General features: G+C 43.5%; 2 protein-coding genes and 1 non-coding gene across 3 annotated transcripts; 1 reads left to right on the top strand and 2 right to left on the bottom strand.

Annotated features, from left to right (window-relative positions):
• Positions 1–4,183: 4,183 nt before the first annotated feature.
• Positions 4,184–4,286, top strand: LOC124704792. The gene has a single exon (XR_007003676.1). It is a non-coding gene; the product is annotated as a U6 spliceosomal RNA (small nuclear RNA).
• A 795-nt stretch (positions 4,287–5,081) lies between these two features.
• Positions 5,082–9,537, bottom strand: LOC124699290. Its single transcript, XM_047231613.1, has 3 exons — positions 8,696–9,537; positions 5,723–5,801; positions 5,082–5,231 (listed from the first exon to the last, which is right to left on the bottom strand). The coding sequence occupies exons 1-2, from the start codon at positions 9,506–9,508 to the stop codon at positions 5,754–5,756; spliced, it is 861 nt and encodes a 286-aa protein (XP_047087569.1). The 5' UTR covers positions 9,509–9,537; the 3' UTR covers positions 5,082–5,231; positions 5,723–5,753.
• A 322-nt stretch (positions 9,538–9,859) lies between these two features.
• On the bottom strand, positions 9,860–15,059 carry LOC124699288 (kelch-like protein 3). Its single transcript, XM_047231612.1, has 10 exons — positions 14,903–15,059; positions 14,526–14,707; positions 13,528–14,430; positions 13,371–13,427; positions 12,796–13,153; positions 12,509–12,708; positions 11,344–11,420; positions 10,884–10,985; positions 10,489–10,684; positions 9,860–10,263 (listed from the first exon to the last, which is right to left on the bottom strand). The coding sequence occupies exons 1-10, from the start codon at positions 15,057–15,059 to the stop codon at positions 10,174–10,176; spliced, it is 2,322 nt and encodes a 773-aa protein (XP_047087568.1). The 3' UTR covers positions 9,860–10,173.
• Positions 15,060–19,125: the final 4,066 nt, after the last annotated feature.

The following is a 19,125-nucleotide window of genomic DNA, read 5'->3' as shown; positions in this document are numbered from 1 at the left end:
ACTGTCCCACTATTTCAGAAAATTCGTTGCATCGACCACTCCAGTCCATGCTCATGTATGTATTGTTTCTCCTAATGGCATGATTTCTCCTAATGGCTTTGCTTTGCATGATATGTTCTACTCTTACCATGTAGATGATGAAATTGGGTTCTGTTCTTTATGTGCCCTAAAAGCACAAATGGAAGAATCAATTCAAAGCCCTGGGTCTGTTTTAGTGCCAGCAAGGTTCAAAAATAATTTAAGCAGTATCCTTTGGATTGACTATATGTATCCTCTGCTTTATTTAAGTTTGGTGAATTCCTTAACAAGATTTACAAGAATTATCTCCAGCTTTTATACCAGGACAACAAGAGGATGCACATGAGTTATTAAGTTGCTTGCTGGAAAATTTGCATAAATGTACCCTTGATCCCAAATCAATTGATGGGGAAAGTATTGTCGAGCAGGTGTTTGGAGGTAGACTGAAAAGCCTGGTATGTACTGTACTTCTTATTGCTTAGTTGTGTTCAAGGCTTATTTGGAGTAATACAATTCTCTTCATATACTGTAGTTGACATGCCATGATTGTGGTCACTGCTCCGAGACATTTGAGCCCTTTCTTGATATCAGCTTGGAGATCGATCAGGTTGATGACCTTGTTGCTGCATTGGAGTCTTTTACTAAGGTGGAACAATTAGGTGATGCTGAGAACAAGCTAAAATGTGAAAGTTGTAATGGCCAAGTGTGTAAGGACAAACAGCTTGTGCTTGATAAAACACCGAGATGTGGTAGCATTTCAACTAAAGCGCTTCACAGTTACCCTTGATGGTTACATTGAGAAAATTGACAAACATGTGGCATACCCATCACAACTTGATTTGCAGCTATTCCACACTAACCCAGACAAAGAGGTGAGCTACATGTGCACCATTCTTGGTTTATCGATGAAGCATATTTTGATGTTTTTCTTGTATTTTAACATACATCAGGGCCTAAAATATGATTTGTATGGCGTTGTTAAGCATTCTGGCTTGCCTAACTTTGGCCACTACATGTGCACCATTCGTTCTTCGCCAACTAGTTGGCACTTGATGAATGACTCACTTGTAAGTGCTAGTACTTAATTGTTTTTTCTTTTTTCATGCCACGGATATTTTCACTTTATAACACATATTTTCACTTGCAGGTTGATTCAATTACTGAGACAAGTGCACTAAACCAAGAAGCATATCTGCTCTTCTATGTTAGGCAGGGCATGTTTCCATGGTTCTCAAGTTTTCTACAGGAAGCTAATAGTAGTGCCCATAGTGCTACCAAGAGGATGTACCCTGTTAATAATGACCATAATGTGTTTGCCTTTGATGGCTTAGGTAAGGTTTACTTGCATATATAATCTGCTTGTAACCAAGAGGAGTACATTTGCAGTAACTAATCAATACCTTTCTGCAGTAACTGAACATCAAACGGATATGAAGAAGCAAAATGCTGCATATTTGTCTACATCTTCCGAAAGCTCTTCCCTGGATCAGAATGCATCACGGTTACCGAGGGGCATGACATCTGTAAAAAGAAAATGTGGTCTGAAAAAATTAGATTCACCCAATGTGGTGCTTTGTTGAAACAAAGGCTGCATCACGGTTCATAGACAGACTACTAGACCTTGTACTCTTATTAGATAGACTACAGAGAAGCATTGATGTTTGAGGACAGCATACTATGATTGGCTATTTACAGTAGCACGGTAGGATGGTGTTAGCACTAGATTTCAGTTTCCCACCGCACCATGTCCTCCGAGCCCATTAACCTGCTGTTGGTACTCATGATCTTCTACTGTACACGGTTAAAAACAAAGCAGCCCCATTAACCTGCTGTTCAGTCATTTATCTTGGCAATGAGTTTTTGGACAAGATTGATTTCCTTGGTGGACACAAGTTCAAAGCACAACAAATACTCCAAGATTTTACCTAGATGACAGAATAGTGCTTTCTTGGTAAAATAGTTTAACTGAATTAATAGTGCTTTCCAAGATTCAGAAAATAGTCTAACTGAATTAATAGTGCTTTCTTGGAGTACTTTTGTTGGAGTAGTTTATTTCAGTTTCTTGGTTAAATTAACTGCATTATTTAACTGAAAATGGTCCTTCAGCATCAATGAATTAACTGCATTGCTCCTGTTGGAGTACTGTAAACTAGGGAGTAGTTCATAAGAGAGTCAACACTTCACAAGTACTCCTAGTTTAACAGAGATAAACAGAGATTAAAATCAACACATACAGTAGTCCTAGTTTGCATCATATTTCAAGGTTGAGTTCCAGAGCTATAACCTCAACATCACTAATCTTACAAGGAGTACAGTATTTATAGTGGATTGTGGGCAGAGTGCAAGGACAGTCTGATCTGCAAAACACCCAGGGAGCAGATAATAGTGCAAGCTACAAGCTGATGAGTATGCATGCTTGTGAGTATGGCAACAGTTCATCGATGGAAACCATCAATTTGTGCTTCTGGTAAGAGGGAGCGCTACAGCCACAAGCAAAATACACTCAGAGCCACAAGACGCACCTGAAGAACCGAACCTCCGATTGGAGCTCCTCCGCTGCCACGCCATTGGAGCTCCCCCGCCGCCACAAGAAGCACCACCACTGGTGGTGATTGGAGCTCTTCCACCAACAACCTCGACTGGATCTCTGCCGTGCCTCCACCACCAAGCAAAATCCCCATTTTGAGCTCAAGCTCGGGGGGATGCAGCACCATCACCCGATTGGAGCATCTCCACCGCAATAGGATCTCCGCCAGACACTAGCACCACTTGATCTCCGCCTTGCTGTCGCCACCGCCGTGCCAGTCCGTCGCCACCGCCACCGGGAGCAAAATCCTAATCTTTAGCACCTCATCGGTGGGCACAGGGGGATGTGGACGCGCCGATGCGACAGAAGGAGAGAGCGCCCGCGTCGAGAGAGAAGGAGAGGGCGGCGACGTCGCGCGCAAGGAAAAGGGCGTGCGGCGGAGGAGGGAGAGGCGCCGTCGACGGCAGCGACGGGGTCGTCGGGTCGTCGCCAGGAAGAGGAGGAGGGTGCGGGGCGGGCGGATGGGCTGGAAACTGGTCGGGAGAATGACGGGGGGCTTTTCGCAAAAATGGCATTCCGACACCTAATTCGTGACGGAGGGAGTAGTACTTTAAATAATTTTGAAATCTTAATCATTGCGCCCCAGCCGTAGGAGGTGGAAGAACTGAAGTCTCAAGTCCTTGTGGTCCTTGCATCACCACCTCCCCCGTTATCTTATTCACCATTCTCTCCATTTCTTTCTTGCTAGCCAGGGGAGGTCGTATATGCTATCTTGGGATTGCTATACCTGGGCTCTACTCTCTCTATCTCTCCGATAAGGAAAGTCAAAGTGAAAATGACAAGCAAGACCGGAATATGCCAAGTGGGTTCAGTTCAGTTCTGTTTACGGGGAGGCACTACCTATCTTGAGCATATTTATAGTTCTATACATGGTGGATGGTGCTAGTGTATAACTGGCTTAATCTGATCTGATTTTTGGTTACTATTTTGAGTCACTGATCACCGCAGTCTAGCACGACCCGAGCAATCGCGGGGAGCTCGCACGCTTATGTGGAACAACACATCATTTTCGCCTAATCTGCATCACTATGAGGTGCATATGCAGCGCAGCACCTAACCCCTCAGAATCATGCGATGCAAATGCAGTAGTACCGCCGCACTTCAATTTTCTCAGGGGATGCAAATGCAGTAGTGCCTTACTGGAAAAGGATGCCTGCACGTGCAAAATACATATAGTGCTAACCTTATTACGCGAGTCGAGCAGTTCCTGTCGATTCCACGGTATTTTCGTACAGTATCTTCTTGAGAAACACAATTGGTTTCCAGTAAATCCTTTGTTCGCTCGGAACGCATTCAGCTCAGTTTTCCCTTTTGATACTCGTCATTCAGGCAGAGTGAATGCAGTGTTTTTGTTGACAGGGAAAACCGATACATGTAAGGGTAGAAGTGGTAGTAAGGCCCGCTTCGTTCGGTATCATTCGTTTCCCAGCCAACACACGGCCCGCGAACGAGCACGCGGCCCAGTAGCGTCTGAACCGTAAACAAGCAGTGTAGCGCGGAGCCTAGCGTTTTAGTCCCACCTCGCCTAACCAAGAGCTCCCAGGCCGGTTTATAAGTGAGCGCGCGGGGCATGTTATTGTCCCTTCGGGGACATCCGATAAAATTGGAACGATACAGAGAAGATTAGCATGGCCCCTGCGCAAGGATGACACGCACAAATCGAGAAATGGTCCAAATTTTTTTGAGATTTTGCGCGCCGGTCCCTGATACGTTACAGATATGGCCCTGGCGCTCGCTGGTGTGTTTACAAATACGCCCTCTGCTCATTCTATCGCAGCCCTTCTCTCTTGTACCGTTTTCTTAAACCACAGCTCCTGCCACCTGGTAGGCTCTTTCACGTTGATCAATCTGTCATTGCTAAATCTTATAATTGCACTTATACGCCTCTACTGTTACTTTTGTCTCCTTCCATATTTTCTTGCCCCCGCAGAAAAGGTGCAGTTGGTTGCCCGGATTTTTGCAGTCACCATTGTGTTCTGTAAACCATTCCGCTTGCAATTGCAATAGTTTCACCGTAATATCATCTTGTGTAGATAATTTCTGTTTGGTCAGTTTGGAATCCAGCTAATACATGGATTAGATCTACTGGGTTTTCTTTTCCTTCCATGTAGCCTATCGTTTCAATTCAATTCCAGAGCATGAGTTATACGTACGTTGTGTATATGTGGATGCTGCGTGGCTTGGTTTCTGTAGTTTTCAGTAGTTATTTTGTGGAAGAATCCTTTTCAATTTTACCAACCTAAAGTTGATCAACTTGGGAGGTGGGAGCCAGGGTTAGGAAGCATCTATGGAGAGACAAACCACTCAGCCTAGCTTCTCAACAAAGAATCATCACAATGTCAATAGAGTATCATGTTATACAAGGCGAAAAAAACGCAACCCCAGTCTGTTCAATCACATGCTAGACTAAGAGGAGGAGGATGACAGCAATGACTCGACAATGAAATTTGCCAGCACCACCAATTTGCAAATCTGAAGCGGCAAGAACTCATCTCATCTCATCTCCATCCACGGAGCACATCATCTTTCACCCTTGAGAGCCTATCCGATGGCCCAATAAATCTTGTGCAATGCACCAAGTCCTAACTGGAGACGCTTTGCTCCATTATTCCAGAGCATATACACACTGCAAACAGAGTTAAATTAAATACAAGTCAGAACAGGCTGGTTTGGTATACACATAACACACAATTCATGGCACAACTTCAGGTTCAGGTGTTTCAGGACCAAAGCTCCCATTTCTCACAGCAAGTAGGAAGTGAACTAGTTTAGTTGCAGAACCAGCACAATGCATAAGAACTTGGAACCTCAGTAGTTCCCACAATCCAAAATGCCCCTAGATCTAATTTAGCAAGCCCCACAATGCATAAGAACTTCCCATAGGAAGATGCTATGAATGGAAGCAAAAACATATCAAGCAAGTAACTGTGGAAGGTGGATAAGCAGTGTAATCAAGATCATGCAGTCATCCCAGAGTATGGATGTCTCCAGGGCAGAATGAGTCAGCTAACGCAACAAAAGAGTGAACTAAGCAGTAGTAAAAATGGAAGAAACACTTGTAACTAATAAATGAAACCTCGGGATAGACACTGAGACGAGTTTTACAAGACTCCCCACCTTGCTGAGTCCGGAAGAAGCTTTGGTCTGTTCATTCCAGTCCCGCTGACCTGTGCCTCAGCAGCACGTTCCGCTTTTCCTAGAAAATAACATGGACAAACGACAAGAGAATCAATTTTAAGAGCAGTTGGACAAAGAACAAGAGAATCAAATTAAAGAGCATTTGAGTAATGGGATGATAGAAAGCACAAATCCAGTGACCAATCCTAAAACTGCCCTGTTACCGAGGCTTAAACTTTTTGATGCAACGGCAGAATAATCTTTCTGGAAAAGCCATTCTAATAACACCATATATGAGAGGTCATGCACTTAACGTTTAAGACCTCAAACGACACAAGACCGCCACCTAAGGCCTTGTTTGGTTAATCTGCTTGCCAAGTGGATTGGAGGGGATTAGGGGGACTTTGACTTGAATGAGATTTAATCCCTTCCAATCCATGTCAATCCCTTTCAATCCCAAGGAAACCAGACAGGGCCTAAGCGAAGCAAAACTACCACTTTTCTTCCCGATGTTTAACCTGCCTGCACCTCTAGAAGTGGCTCCCACCAATAAGAACACTAGTATTTTTTTTTTCCAGATCGACACACCATGTGTTGACAGTCCCATCATCACCTCTTGCACTCATACATATGTTTCTCACCTAATTTGTTCATTCAGTTGGCTACTTGGACTGAGGCCTGAAGTAGCTCTGGATCAAGAAAAAAATGCTGACTTATCCCTCTCTAACGTTTAGGTCCAGATGTAGAGAGCCCAAGAGCTCGACTCATTCGGAACACTGATCATGCCTTTGCAAACCCCAGCTTACCTAGGCTCAAATTCAAATCGGAGCTGCCTTACCAATAAATTCTATGGTGCCACCTCACTAGTGCATCGTCAAAAATTGGGTTGCAATTAATATTGGACCTGTTATTTCCCCCACTATTCTTGTCACTTGATGATTTGTCTTGCCATCTTTGGGTGAAAAACTGTGGTGAATGTTGAGTAGAAGTTCCACACTTGAACACTAAATAACTACTTTAGAGATGAATATCTCCAATCCAGCAGACAGTACGTGTTCCCCTCCCATGTAAAGCGAAAACATAATTCACATACAGTAATTTACAGAAATATTGTCAGTAGTTAATTTACAAGCCCATACCATGTCTTCCCCTCCAATGTACAATATGGATACATTAAGTTTTTGAAATATTACCGTTACTACAATATTTACAAACCTTAATTCTTGCAAAGGTTTGCCTACCGGTGCTGATTCAAATGGATAAAAGTGGAGGCAAATTAATTGCATATAGAAGAGGGGGATAGATTAATGAAGCAATGGCGATACTATTTTTGGGTTTGGGACTACACATGTAGCAATTTTGTAAGCCTTATATGAGTGTGGCATTTTGTAGCTCGAGCTACATGGATCCTGTTTTTTCCAAAATCCGAAAATGGCATTTTAAAGGTTCAAAAAATTAGGACCAAAAATTCTATAGGTAGACAATGATGTACTCTACGACTGTGAAAAAAAACAATACAAAAGACTCAGTATTTTGGGCTGTGCAAAATTCACAAATCCATGGATCTGAAAACGTGAACAGTGTAGATTTTGAAACCTCCAACATTTGTCAGAATTTGTCTTTTTTTGTGTAGCCTCTAATATAACGTATTTCATCCTGAAATTTTGCACAGTGGTAAAGTACATCATTGGCTACATTCAGATTTTTTTTTAGATTTTTTTGAAACTTTAAATGTTGAATTCGAAGTTTGTAAAAAAATCAGGATATGTGGGTTGCTCGGGCTACACTTTGAGTTTCCCTGGCTATGATTACATGGAAATTACTCTAGGCTATGAGTGAACCTTCGATGCTCTCCTAGAAATGCAGTTAGTGTCTAAGTTTGATACTATACTTGATTTCTTTTGCTACCACGATAACACATATATCAAATATGATCTTCAGCCAAAAAATCTAAGATGCAACAAAAAAAGCAGTAAGGATTTGCCACCTTAACCATTCTCACATCATAAGCCAACACAGATGTTGCATGATTTCTGTCAACTGATCGAGCATAGACAATGGAGACTTGAAAGAAAAAACTTTATATCCCATACAAAATCTACAGGGGTGAACCTGTTCCGACACAGTAGATTCCAATTTTGAGGCTGGAAAAAAATGACAAGTTCTAAAAAGAAACTCTGACCAACCAGGGACTAACCCCTGGTGGCATTTTTCCGGGGAATCTATAGCGTGCACGGTGCGCTGAATCTTCCCACGCGGTGTTGCCACTAGCCATCTGATCAGTTGACATGCTGCGCTACGACCTGGCTCAAGGGATGGCTCCTCATGCGTCGCGCATCAGCGCAACCGCACAAACATTCCTGATGTATTCCTGTTCTTTCTCTAAAGAAGAAATTAGCACCCACCTTGGTGAGGCGTGCCTCGAAGACTGGTGGGCGGAACTGTCGGCTGAACCTGGCTCCAAGCTAGCGACCGGAGCAGACTTCCTGCCTCCAGATGAAAAGTTTTCTCCAAATGACATGGATAACCATACATAAGGAAGTTGTTTCTTGCAAAACCATGCAACCCATTTGTATCGATTATAGTCAACATTGGTCTGAACTGACCATTTTCAAGCAAACTTTTACGAGACGTAGCTACTCAATATACTGGCCGGCATGCAAGAACCCCTCCACCTATAATCACAATTTATTCCAAAAATTACTTGTCCACCAATGCGTAATTCTTCCATTAGATGTTATTCGCAACAACTCGTAAATGCATTCAATCATGGAATCACTCTATTAGCAGCACCATAAACAGGAAATGCAGGATGAGAGAACAAGCTGATCGAGCACATCATGTATCTGACTGAACCGTGCAGAATTCTACCACTAGATGATTTATGCAATAACTCGTAAACACATTCAAGCATGGAAACACTTCACTGTGTAAACAGAATCATAAACATGAAATGCAGGATGAGAAGACAACCTGATCGAGCACGCGGTGATTACTCTTCTCCACCTCCCTTGCTAGCTTCTCCAGACTCCGGAGCATCCCGGCATACATGCCATCCATCTCCGCCGCCTGCCCGGCCGCAGCGCCGACCAGCTCTTGCAGCCTCCCCAGCCCAAACCCCTCAACCATCGCGTCTGCTGCCTTCTGCTCTCCGATGCTGTGACCATCCCCTCCTTGTGGCGGCTGAGCCGGCAGCAAAGGGAAGGGTGACTGCGGAGCGAAGGTGTGGTACTGGTCCCGGAACTCGGGGCCGACGTTGACGACGGTGAGAGAGGCCGGCACGAGCCGGGATCCGAGGAGGAGGTAGGCGCGGTAGTCGAAGGAGTGGGTGGAGAGGTCGCGGGAGGCGGAGGGGGAGACGAGGATGAAGACGAGCGGGTGCGCGAGGGGCTGCAGGGTTTTGGAGAGGGAGCAGGCGAGCGAAAGCTCGCGCATGGAGGGGCGGAGAGGGGCGCGGCGGCGGGAGGAGAAGAAACCGAGCGGGGGCGGCGAGGAGGGGGGTAGTGGGTGGTGGCGGCCGAGGGGGTTGGTGAGGGAGGAGGGTTGGGAGAGGGAGGAGTGGCCGGAGACGGTGATGGTCATGGGTGGGGCTGAGAGCTCGGCGGCGTGGTCGTCGTAGTCGGAGAGGGAGGGGGGAGGAGCCGGCGGGCGCGCGGCGCGGCCGAATAGGAGGCCGTCGCAGTCGCCTGTGGCAGCCCCGCAGCGGTGGAGGAGCGCCGCAAGGGCGGCGCCGGAGATTGAGAGCTTGACCTCCTCTGCCGCCGGAGCGGTCTCGCCGACGGCCATCGGTGGCGCGGTGAGATCGATGGGGATGTGTAAAGGTCAGTATCCCTAGTCTGCACGTCCTCTTCTTCTAGTACCCAACAACTGCTTTCAACACCATATTACTGTACTTTTATTTTACGGTTCTATAGTACTATTTTACCATGTATACGTAGTAAATAAAATGCGGTAAAAAAAACTTTGATATCATTTTTTTTTTACGAAACCATGAGAGATTTATTTGGAACAGAGATTATGTTAGGGTTCCAAACTGGCCCAAGTCTAAAAACTCTGGTGTAAGGAACAGCACATCACAACTCTTGTTCAGACCAATGAACTGAAGCTGCTTCAGATGAAGGCAAACGAGAAACGACATAAAAAAATGACCATAAGCACACTAGATAAATCAAATGTTCTTCCATAAAGTTGGCATCGCTTCACATTTCAGTTTGGTTTCGAATGGTATGTTGATGCATTGTCAATTCAGATCCAGAAAGACAAAAGAAAACTAGGCAGATGATGGTTTCTCGATTCAGGAGACAAGGGCTTTCTCAATTCAGACAGAAGAGGACCCTCCAAGGTCTCAACAGTTTGCTTGCTGGTCACTTATAATCAGCACTTCGGCAGCCTAGATACTAGTATAGATAGTAAGTTCACGGTGTCAATGGAGATTGGAGAAAGCGAGTCGGTCAGAGAACAATGGCAGAACAGTAGCATCTCTGTCCGATTGACTTCATCCCGGTATTCACCCAGCCACAGCCTTCTTTGTAGCGCTCCACCTACAATCCATCCCACAAGAAGAAAGGTTTTAACCGTCGATCAGCACCAAATTTTGAGAACTACCACACATCAAACAGGGTAAAATAGGGTGATAGAATGACTGAAATTGACGGGTAAACTAGGCAGTAAGTGTGATTCAGATGTATGGTGGTTGGTAGAATCACCCATGCAACATAAAGTGTACCAGCACAACATGGTAAGAAATTTGCAACTGGTGTACCTACCACATCCAAGATTGTATCTGCTTCACCTTTGACCCCACCGAAAGTGAATATCGACCCACCAAGCACAGCTGAAGCATGGTACCCTCGAGTGTAGTTCATTGGTTCGGCCATCACCCAAGATGACATTCTTGGCTCGTAGAACTCAACGGTGGCCGTCATTGCTCCAGCATCACCATCATAACCACCAATTGTGTATCTGGAACAAAAGACAACATTATTATGCATCATGATGGGCATCAATGCTGCTTTGAGTTCAAATATGACATGATAAAACAGAAGTAAGATTAGATTGGCTGAAACCATACAAAACTTAAGTTGATCATTGTATTAGATGTCCATATTCTACAACTTTTATTGGACCATCCTGATCTGTAAAGGAAAAGCTATATACTTACATCTTCTCATCAAGCACTGCTACCGTATGACAACCTCTTCCTGTACTCATTGCTGGGAGCATTTTCCAATCAGGCTCCCTAGGATCAAGTCTCTCCGCAGAGCTGGTAACAAATACTATAATATTAGGAACAACAGAAAAGATACATTCCCACTTTGAAGAAACAATAAGTTCATCGCCATGAAAGCCAAAAAAGATATAGCCCAATGAATACGTTGAAATGACTCAGTTGATTATAGAATAATTACATAGTGCTTCAGTGTATAAGGAAAGTGTTCATCTGCTTCCTCAAACTGGGGCCGACAGAGTGATTTGCAATATGCCATGAATTATCATATTTGCTCTAAGAGTATTGCAGGTTTTGTTGGTGTGCTGAACTACATACTTTTGATGTATCAACAGTGCCTACATTATTAAGTAACTGAAATTTGTCAAGAAACACAAGCAGCAACGGACATCACCTCAGATACTGAATGCCGTTGAAGCCTCCAACTGCATAAATAGCACCATTAAGTTCTGCACCTGCTAGAGCAAAGCGCTGAACACCAAGCAACACAAGTTGTTCAGACAAAAGCAATTATCACGATATACAGAAGTCTATATGCTGGAAGCACATCTTTCCCTGGGGTGACATTATATCATTGTATGGACATAAGAAACCATAAAACAAGAATAATTTTTCAGAGTACTACAAAATCATTATCTTCCCAAGAATGGTCCTCAGCTCCTCATTTAGGCAAGCTTTAGATACATCTTATAAAGTAAAAGATTATAGAGAAAATCTCTAGTCAAAAGCAAGGAAGTTCTAAAAAAAATTAATGCCAATAAACGGTGGAGACAAAGATCTACATTTTTTTCTCATGTATAAAAGACTGGCTCTCTGATTAAGCAGTGTAAACTTCCTAATTTTGTAAGTCTGTAAGTGCCATGTACAATGGGGAGTGCTTAGAGAGATGGTTATAGATATCCTGCTTGCATTGTGTGTGCCCTAATGAATTAACAGATATCCTGCTTCTTTCCTTATAAATACTCTGTACCCGAACCCTTTTCAGTTAAGCCAAAACCAGCTTAGTGTTTTTGCTAATCCTCACAGGAGATGTCAGATTACAATAACAAAGCCTTTAGTCTCAAGCAAGTTTTTGCATAGAAAAGGGTGTGCAGATTATGGCAACACATACACACCGAAAAAAAGGTATGGCTTCCCAGAAGCTGGCTGACTAGTACTAGTAAAATTGATAGCTACAAACAGAGGAGATCATCGCATATAGATCAGAGTTGCTGTTTTCATATCCTATAGGACTACTCTCTAACATGAAAGTTTTTATCTGTAACTGCATAGGGTTTTTCAAATGTATGCTTGGAATGAGGCTGAAAGATAAATGTCGGTGTTTATGTGCTCTTTGGATTGAAAATTGAGTTACTAACATACTAATTTATCGGTACGCATCCTACGCATTTACTCATACTTGTTCGCAACTATTATTCTCTTTCATATGACATGCTGTCAAATAGCTAGTACGATCCTACTCTGCAGTGTATACAGCAAATAAAATACTAAATTAAACTATTCTGCAATGAAGTTGAACTAAATCAAGGATGATATGTTGAGAAAGTATGTGTATGTACCTTTTCTAGCATAGGCTGACTCTTTATCCACTTTCCCTGAGCTGGATCAAACACCTCAACCTCAGAAAAACAGCCAATACCATCTCCACCACCAAATGCATAAATTTTCCCATACAAGCTAACTCCAGCGAGGCTGCCCTTTTCACTAGTCAGCGCTGGGCATGGGATCCAATCATCACGTGTTCGGTCATAACAGTCAACTTCAGAGAAAGAATAGATGTGTATATTAGGACATAAATTGCAACCAAGGAGCCCAATGGAAAACAAACACAGAAACAATTGAGTACCTGTATCAAACCAGGAAGCGCCATCACCACCACCAAGAACAAATATTTTGCCATCTAATGCAACAGTGGAGGTATAGGACTTCCCAACAGTCATTTGTTTCAGAGGTGTTAGTATGTCCAAGGAGGGTGAGAAGGAGTCTAATGATGGCAGAAATGAAATGCCATCAAAACCACCAATGAGATAAATGACATCTTCTGAACCCAGACATTCTTCAACAAACTGGTTTAGTGAATCATCTAGAGATAAAGGATCTATTTTCGAGTTCAAACTCTTCACCGTGTTCTTTAGCTCAACAACTCTTTTCAGTAACCTGTCATTCACTCCTTGTAGGTCTTTTACTTCTTTATTGGACTTAACCTGCACTTGAGCAGGTCAACACATTAGGAACAGAATACCAACAAAGCTGAAAACTGAAAGAGTTCCACATTTCATTTGATCATGATACATAGGCCACTCATATACACAGGTCACCATGAATTAAAAGATCTAAGATCATCCTATTATTTCATAAACTTTAATATCCAAAGAACTAGTATAACATATATAAGGCATTCAAAGATGTTTCAAGATAGACCTGTTTCTTCTCCATCGCCTCTATTCGGTCAGATAGCTCTTTGACCACATCTATCAACTGTAAAACAAAGTAATATTGAGAAATTTTGAACACAACTAATATTAGACATACAAGAAATAAGGATGGTAGTAACACGTGTTTATATGTCATAACTAACCTTAGCTTCTGAACATGATTCATAGTCCAATCCTTGGAGTAGCAAACATGAATGCCCCCAAGCAAGTTGATCCACTTCGGTATCTAAGTTTTCTGGCAAAGTAGAGTATCCCTCAAGAAATGCACCTTTAATTTCTTGCATGTCCTTGCAGCTATATGGATCGATGAGTTCAGTTCCAGCTCCATTGGCATACGAATCAGAACTAAGCTGCTGGACTGATAGAGCCTTGAGTTTCTCTAATACCAACGTGAAGCTAAGCTCAGTATCCAGCTGGGCAGATTGTTGCTGCTGTTGCACTTCAACCTCCTTATTGAACAGTGCATGATCCTCCCACTCTGGGGGTGTCTCTTTGCAATCAAGATCATCGAAGCCATTAGAAGATTCCTTGCTAGAGCTGGCATGCCCGTTGTCAACATCTTCCATTCCAACTCTCTCTACCTCAAGCTTGTTCTGCTTTACTATATCTGCATATGACACAAAACCCTTTTCTGTTTTGAGCTGATTGTTCCATCCATCGTCCACATCTCCTGTTCCAACTCCCTCAATCTCAAACTTGTTCTGCTTTACCATATCTGCATATGACACTAAAACCTTTTCTGATTTGAGCTCATTGTCACCCTCAACTTTTTGCACCCACACAGGAGGTGGTGTTGGTTCCCTCACATGATCACCACCTGTTTGTGCAACAGGAGGCGTCCAGAACTTGATGGGAGAAGATGAAGGAGTAAACATGGCCATTAAAGCACGTGTTTGCGTATGATCCAATTCAAACCGGAAAAAGTGAGGCTTCTGGGTCTTCTGGCCATAGATACTTGTCAACTTCTGGTAATAATTGCCTATAATAGCATCCCTGAATTTGCTTTCTTCTAGTGGAACACACCACGTTCTGACCCGCATTGCAACCTAGATGAATAGAAGTGTATAATGTGGCTTTTTAGTCATTTTATCAAGGTTGAGCAAGAAGGCGGCATACAATATACAAGAATTAAGGATGATACCTGAGCAGGATAGTTTGTCTTTTCGTTGCCATTATGTGTCCATGCATTTGATTCAGGACAGTATTTGCCATTGGCTGCAGCTTCATAGATGCCATGTAATCTGCGATCATCATAATTGAACAAGAACAGAGGTAGCCCTTCCTTGATGTTCAGTACATAAGAGAGATGTGATCTTGGCAAACCTGACAAGCAAGTTACATAAGTTAGTGGATGATAACAACAAACTGATTTAGTATCGAAATTATAAGCAGAGAAATAGTGTAGATGCATCAAACGGACAGGTAGTTGCCTCTCAAAAAAAATGATAGGTTGCTCTTTTATGCGAAAGAAAAGGGCTTATAACAACAACACTATGATCAAGAAATATCTGAAGGTACCGAAAAGTTGGCGTGCGTGGCACTCAGCAATGGTACTGTTTGTGCAGCCAAATATTACAGCTCCAAGATCCTGCAGTTGGAGATTTCTTGAAGCAACAGAGAGGTTTGTTGGCCTGCCACTGACAACCTGGCTCCATGAAGATGTCTTCTTGACCATAGTATCAAGCTGAGACCAAAAAGGAAATAATTAAACAAAGTGCAGTGTGATATGAAGCGATAAAATAAAGCTTTTAGGCATGAGCATTTTGTAAAGATGAAAGCACCAATCAACTAACACTGTCTCATCGTTTTACTATGCTTCATTAGTTCCAGTAAGGTTCGCCGTGCTGAATATTGTTCAGGTACTAGTATTTGATAATAAGTGATATCATAATAAAGTTGTGTGGACATGACTATCAGTTATGATGATTCACAAGAGTGAAACATTTAAAATGGAAATAAATGCACTATCTGCATGCAGAATATTTGTGAAGATGGCATATTAAGAGTGAGTACATACTTACATGATGAGTGGCATATTAATTTAATGCAACTCAACATCAAGTACACACATTTGGTGTAAGCCTCAGTCCTCAAAAACTCACTCCATACTTATATATCCAGGCAAAGCACATGTGTAGGACCAGGACACGCAATAGTTCCAACAAAATGCATGCGATTTGGCCTTCGTCTTCAAATCCCCGAATTTACAACAATGATATTGGTAATAAATGGAACTGAACTGTTCACCAAGCATGTATCTACCGAAATTCGACGGAATTCAACATCCCAGTACACACAGTTGCTCCATGCCCCAGTCCCCTCCACCCCTAAACTAGTAACTCCAGTTAAACCTGAGACCGCGTGGCGGAATTAATGGCGGAACAAGACAAGTACTTAGCAGCAGCAGAGGAAGTAACCTGGAACAGGGCAAGAACAGTAATAATGGGAGAGAGAGATATGGTGCCTTTTGCGGTCCGCACCCTGCAGTAGTCGCTAATCGAACTTAACCAACCCCATATTCACACACACGGAAAATCAAGGTCATCTCTTGCGGGAGGTTAATCCACGAACCGAACGTGGCAGGAAAGTCGCAATTTGACGGCTCGAATCCTACCTACATTGCGCTATCGCTCACCCAGTTCACTGCGCGGAAAACCGGAAACCCTCGCCGCTCGCGGCTACCAACTACCAAGCGATAGCAAGAGCAGGCGAGGCTAGCGTACGTTGGGAACCGGTTCGGGTGGGAGGACGCACAATCGGAAGTGGTTGCAGCACGGGAAGATCTTGGTTCCGGGCGAGATTAAAAGCGGGTGATTGAGGAAGAGGGTGTGGGGGGACGGTGGTTAATTACCCGGGAGTCGCCAGGACCTTGCGCCGGTTGTTTGAGCCCGGAGCAGCGGAGCGAGGCCCCGTCCCCGTCGCGGCGGCGGTGATCGGCGACGGCGGAGAAGAGCCGGTTGGTGTTCTTGCGGAGGTTGGAGGGGGATTTGTGTGTGGCGCAGTGAAGGGAAGGGGAGAGACGGGGGAGGGTTTATTGAGGGGATGGGGAAGTGAAATGGAGCGAGCAATGGTGGGTAGAAAAAGCGGATTCCTTTTTACTCCGTCCTCGCCGGCCTCGTGTCTATCTCTCTCTTCTCCGTCGTTTCTCTCTCCTTGGCCTTTGCATTTACAGGGCGAGCTCTGTCTGGCCACCCCTCCGCTCCGCACGCAAACGCAGTTCCCGTTCCGGGCAAAGAGAGGGAGCGTCCGTGTACGCCGCTGACACGCATACGCATAGGGTAGGACGGTACGAGTAGGTCCTTGCCGTATGAGCTACTACTTGGTAGCTAAGCATCTACCGATGATCGGTGTGCTGGACACACACACATTTCTGGCTCCTCTTGCTCTTCTCGTGTCTACTGCTCTCACGCGGTTCACTTGGCACGGCACGCTCTGTCTACGATTTTGAACGGGACGATCCCAAGCTAGCACGGCGAGTGTGTGTGTTGGGTCATCCAGGCCATTTGATCTAGCATGTTTCCCTTCTTCTAGTACATGTTTTTCACATGAATGTCACGATATCTACGTCCAAATTTAACGAGCAGATTAAGCCTACGTCTACCATTACGGTGGAGATCGATGCTCCGACTTGAAAAAAACTACTAACATGGACTCCTACCACTTGGCTTGCTCAATCGGGTAAATCTACCACGAATTTATGAGCGTAAATCTTAGAATAGGTATAATAATGGTTCTAGCTTTGGATAAGACGGTATCATACCATTAAGTTGTGTTTGTGCTAGGAAGACGGAAATGTCGAGGTTGTGCATGCAAATATCTCATTCTCAACACAGAAAATCATTCGGCAAATCATCACCTATCTCGTTTCCAAGATCTGTCTTTATGATATTCTTGGCCGAGAAAACCATCTCAACTGTGTTGTTGCCAGGGGTAATGTCAATGCCCAAGTGTAATGGGATGATAAACCAATGAAAAGATATGTCAATGCACAAGTGTGTAATGGGGTGATAAACCAACGAAAAGATATGTCAATGCGCAAGTGTAATGGGGTGATAAACCAACGAAAAGATGAGATGATGTCTAGTCTGAACCAACTTGAGAGCAAGACCTTGGACCTATCACAAGCTAAGAACTCCGGCCTTCTCTTCGTTACATCGATGTATATGTTGAGTTGGTCACTTAATATATAGCAATCGTGCGAAGAGAAATCAACAAAGTACATGCTTGCAAGCTCAACTAGCCAGTGGCGGAGCCACGCTTTGGCTGTGTAGTCATTTGACTACCCAGCTTTTTGGCAATACAAGCTTGAAGTATGTAAAAAATAATTAAAAATTTAGATAAATACATGTATTTGACTACACAACTTTAACATGACTACACAAGGTAGGGTTGATGTTCTAGCTTCGCCACTTCAACTAGCTTGTCACGATAATATTTGCTAAATGAGTCTCTAGAATCAAGGCATGCAGTGCACTTTAACAGACAGACATGTAGAATTTTCACCAAATCTATTGTCCATCTCAAGTTCTCAACTATGTTTCTACTAAGCACCTCATTAAAGATTTGAACCTTCTAATGATGCAAACAACCATCTTACGTGAGCTCTTTGGATAACCATTGGCATAAATTTTATCATCCATATTTGGCACTATGACATTTCTTCCACCACAAAGGTTAGTAGCGGCCAGCAAAAGAGACTCCCTGATGTCTACGCACGCTTCTATTCCTGTAGACAGTGTTGGGCCTCCAAGAGCAGAGGTTTGTAGAACAGCAACAAGTTTCCCTTAAGTGAATCACCCAAGGTTTATCGAACTCAGGGAGGTAGAGGTCAAAGATATCCCTCTCAAGCAACCCTGCAATTAAGATACAAGAAGTCTCTTGTGTCCCCAACACACCTAATACACTTGTCAGATGTATAGGTGCACTAGTTCGGCGAAGAGATAGTAAAACACAGGTGGTATAGATGGTGGTAATATTGCAAGAAGTAAAGATGCAGTAAAACAGTAAACAAGCGATGTTTGCAGTATTTGGAAACAAGGGCTAGGGATCATACTTTCACTAGTGGACACTCTCAACAATGATCACATAACAAATAAATAACTTCTCCTCACTTGTGCTACATACACTCTCTTGTTTGATAACAAACATCATTCATTGTGTAGGGCTACAAGAGCTCCCTCAAGCCGGAGTTAACAAGCTCCACAACATTCGGAGTTCATATTTAAGTAACCTCTAGAGCATAATAGACCATTGCAATTTAGACCGAGTACTAACATAGCATACACACCGTCAACAATAGCTATGAAAGGGGGAATAGATCGCATCAATACTATCATAGTAATAGTTAACTCCATAATCTACAAGAGATTACAATCATAACCTACGCCAAGTACTACATGATGCACACACTTGTCCACATTACATCATGAAGGAGGAATAGACTACTTTAATAACATCACTAGAGTAGCACATAGATTAATAGTGATACAAAGCTCATCATATGGATCTCAATCATGTAAGGCAGCTCATGAGATCATTGTATTGAGGTACATGAGAGAGAGATTAACCACATAGCTACCGGTAGATCCCTCAGCCTCGAGGGAGAACTACTCCCTCCTCATCATGGGAGACAGCAACGGCGATGAAGATGGCGGTGGTGTCGATGGAGATGCCTTCCGGGGGCAATTCCCCGTCCCGGCGGCGTGCCGGAAGAGAGACTTCTGTCCCCCGAACTTGGCTTT

This window comes from Lolium rigidum, chromosome 3, assembly GCF_022539505.1.
Source record: "Lolium rigidum isolate FL_2022 chromosome 3, APGP_CSIRO_Lrig_0.1, whole genome shotgun sequence".
In the NCBI taxonomy this organism is placed as follows: domain Eukaryota; kingdom Viridiplantae; phylum Streptophyta; class Magnoliopsida; order Poales; family Poaceae; genus Lolium; species Lolium rigidum.
Note: the sequence above shows the minus strand (reverse complement) of the source record. Positions and strands in the feature narration are given on the sequence as shown.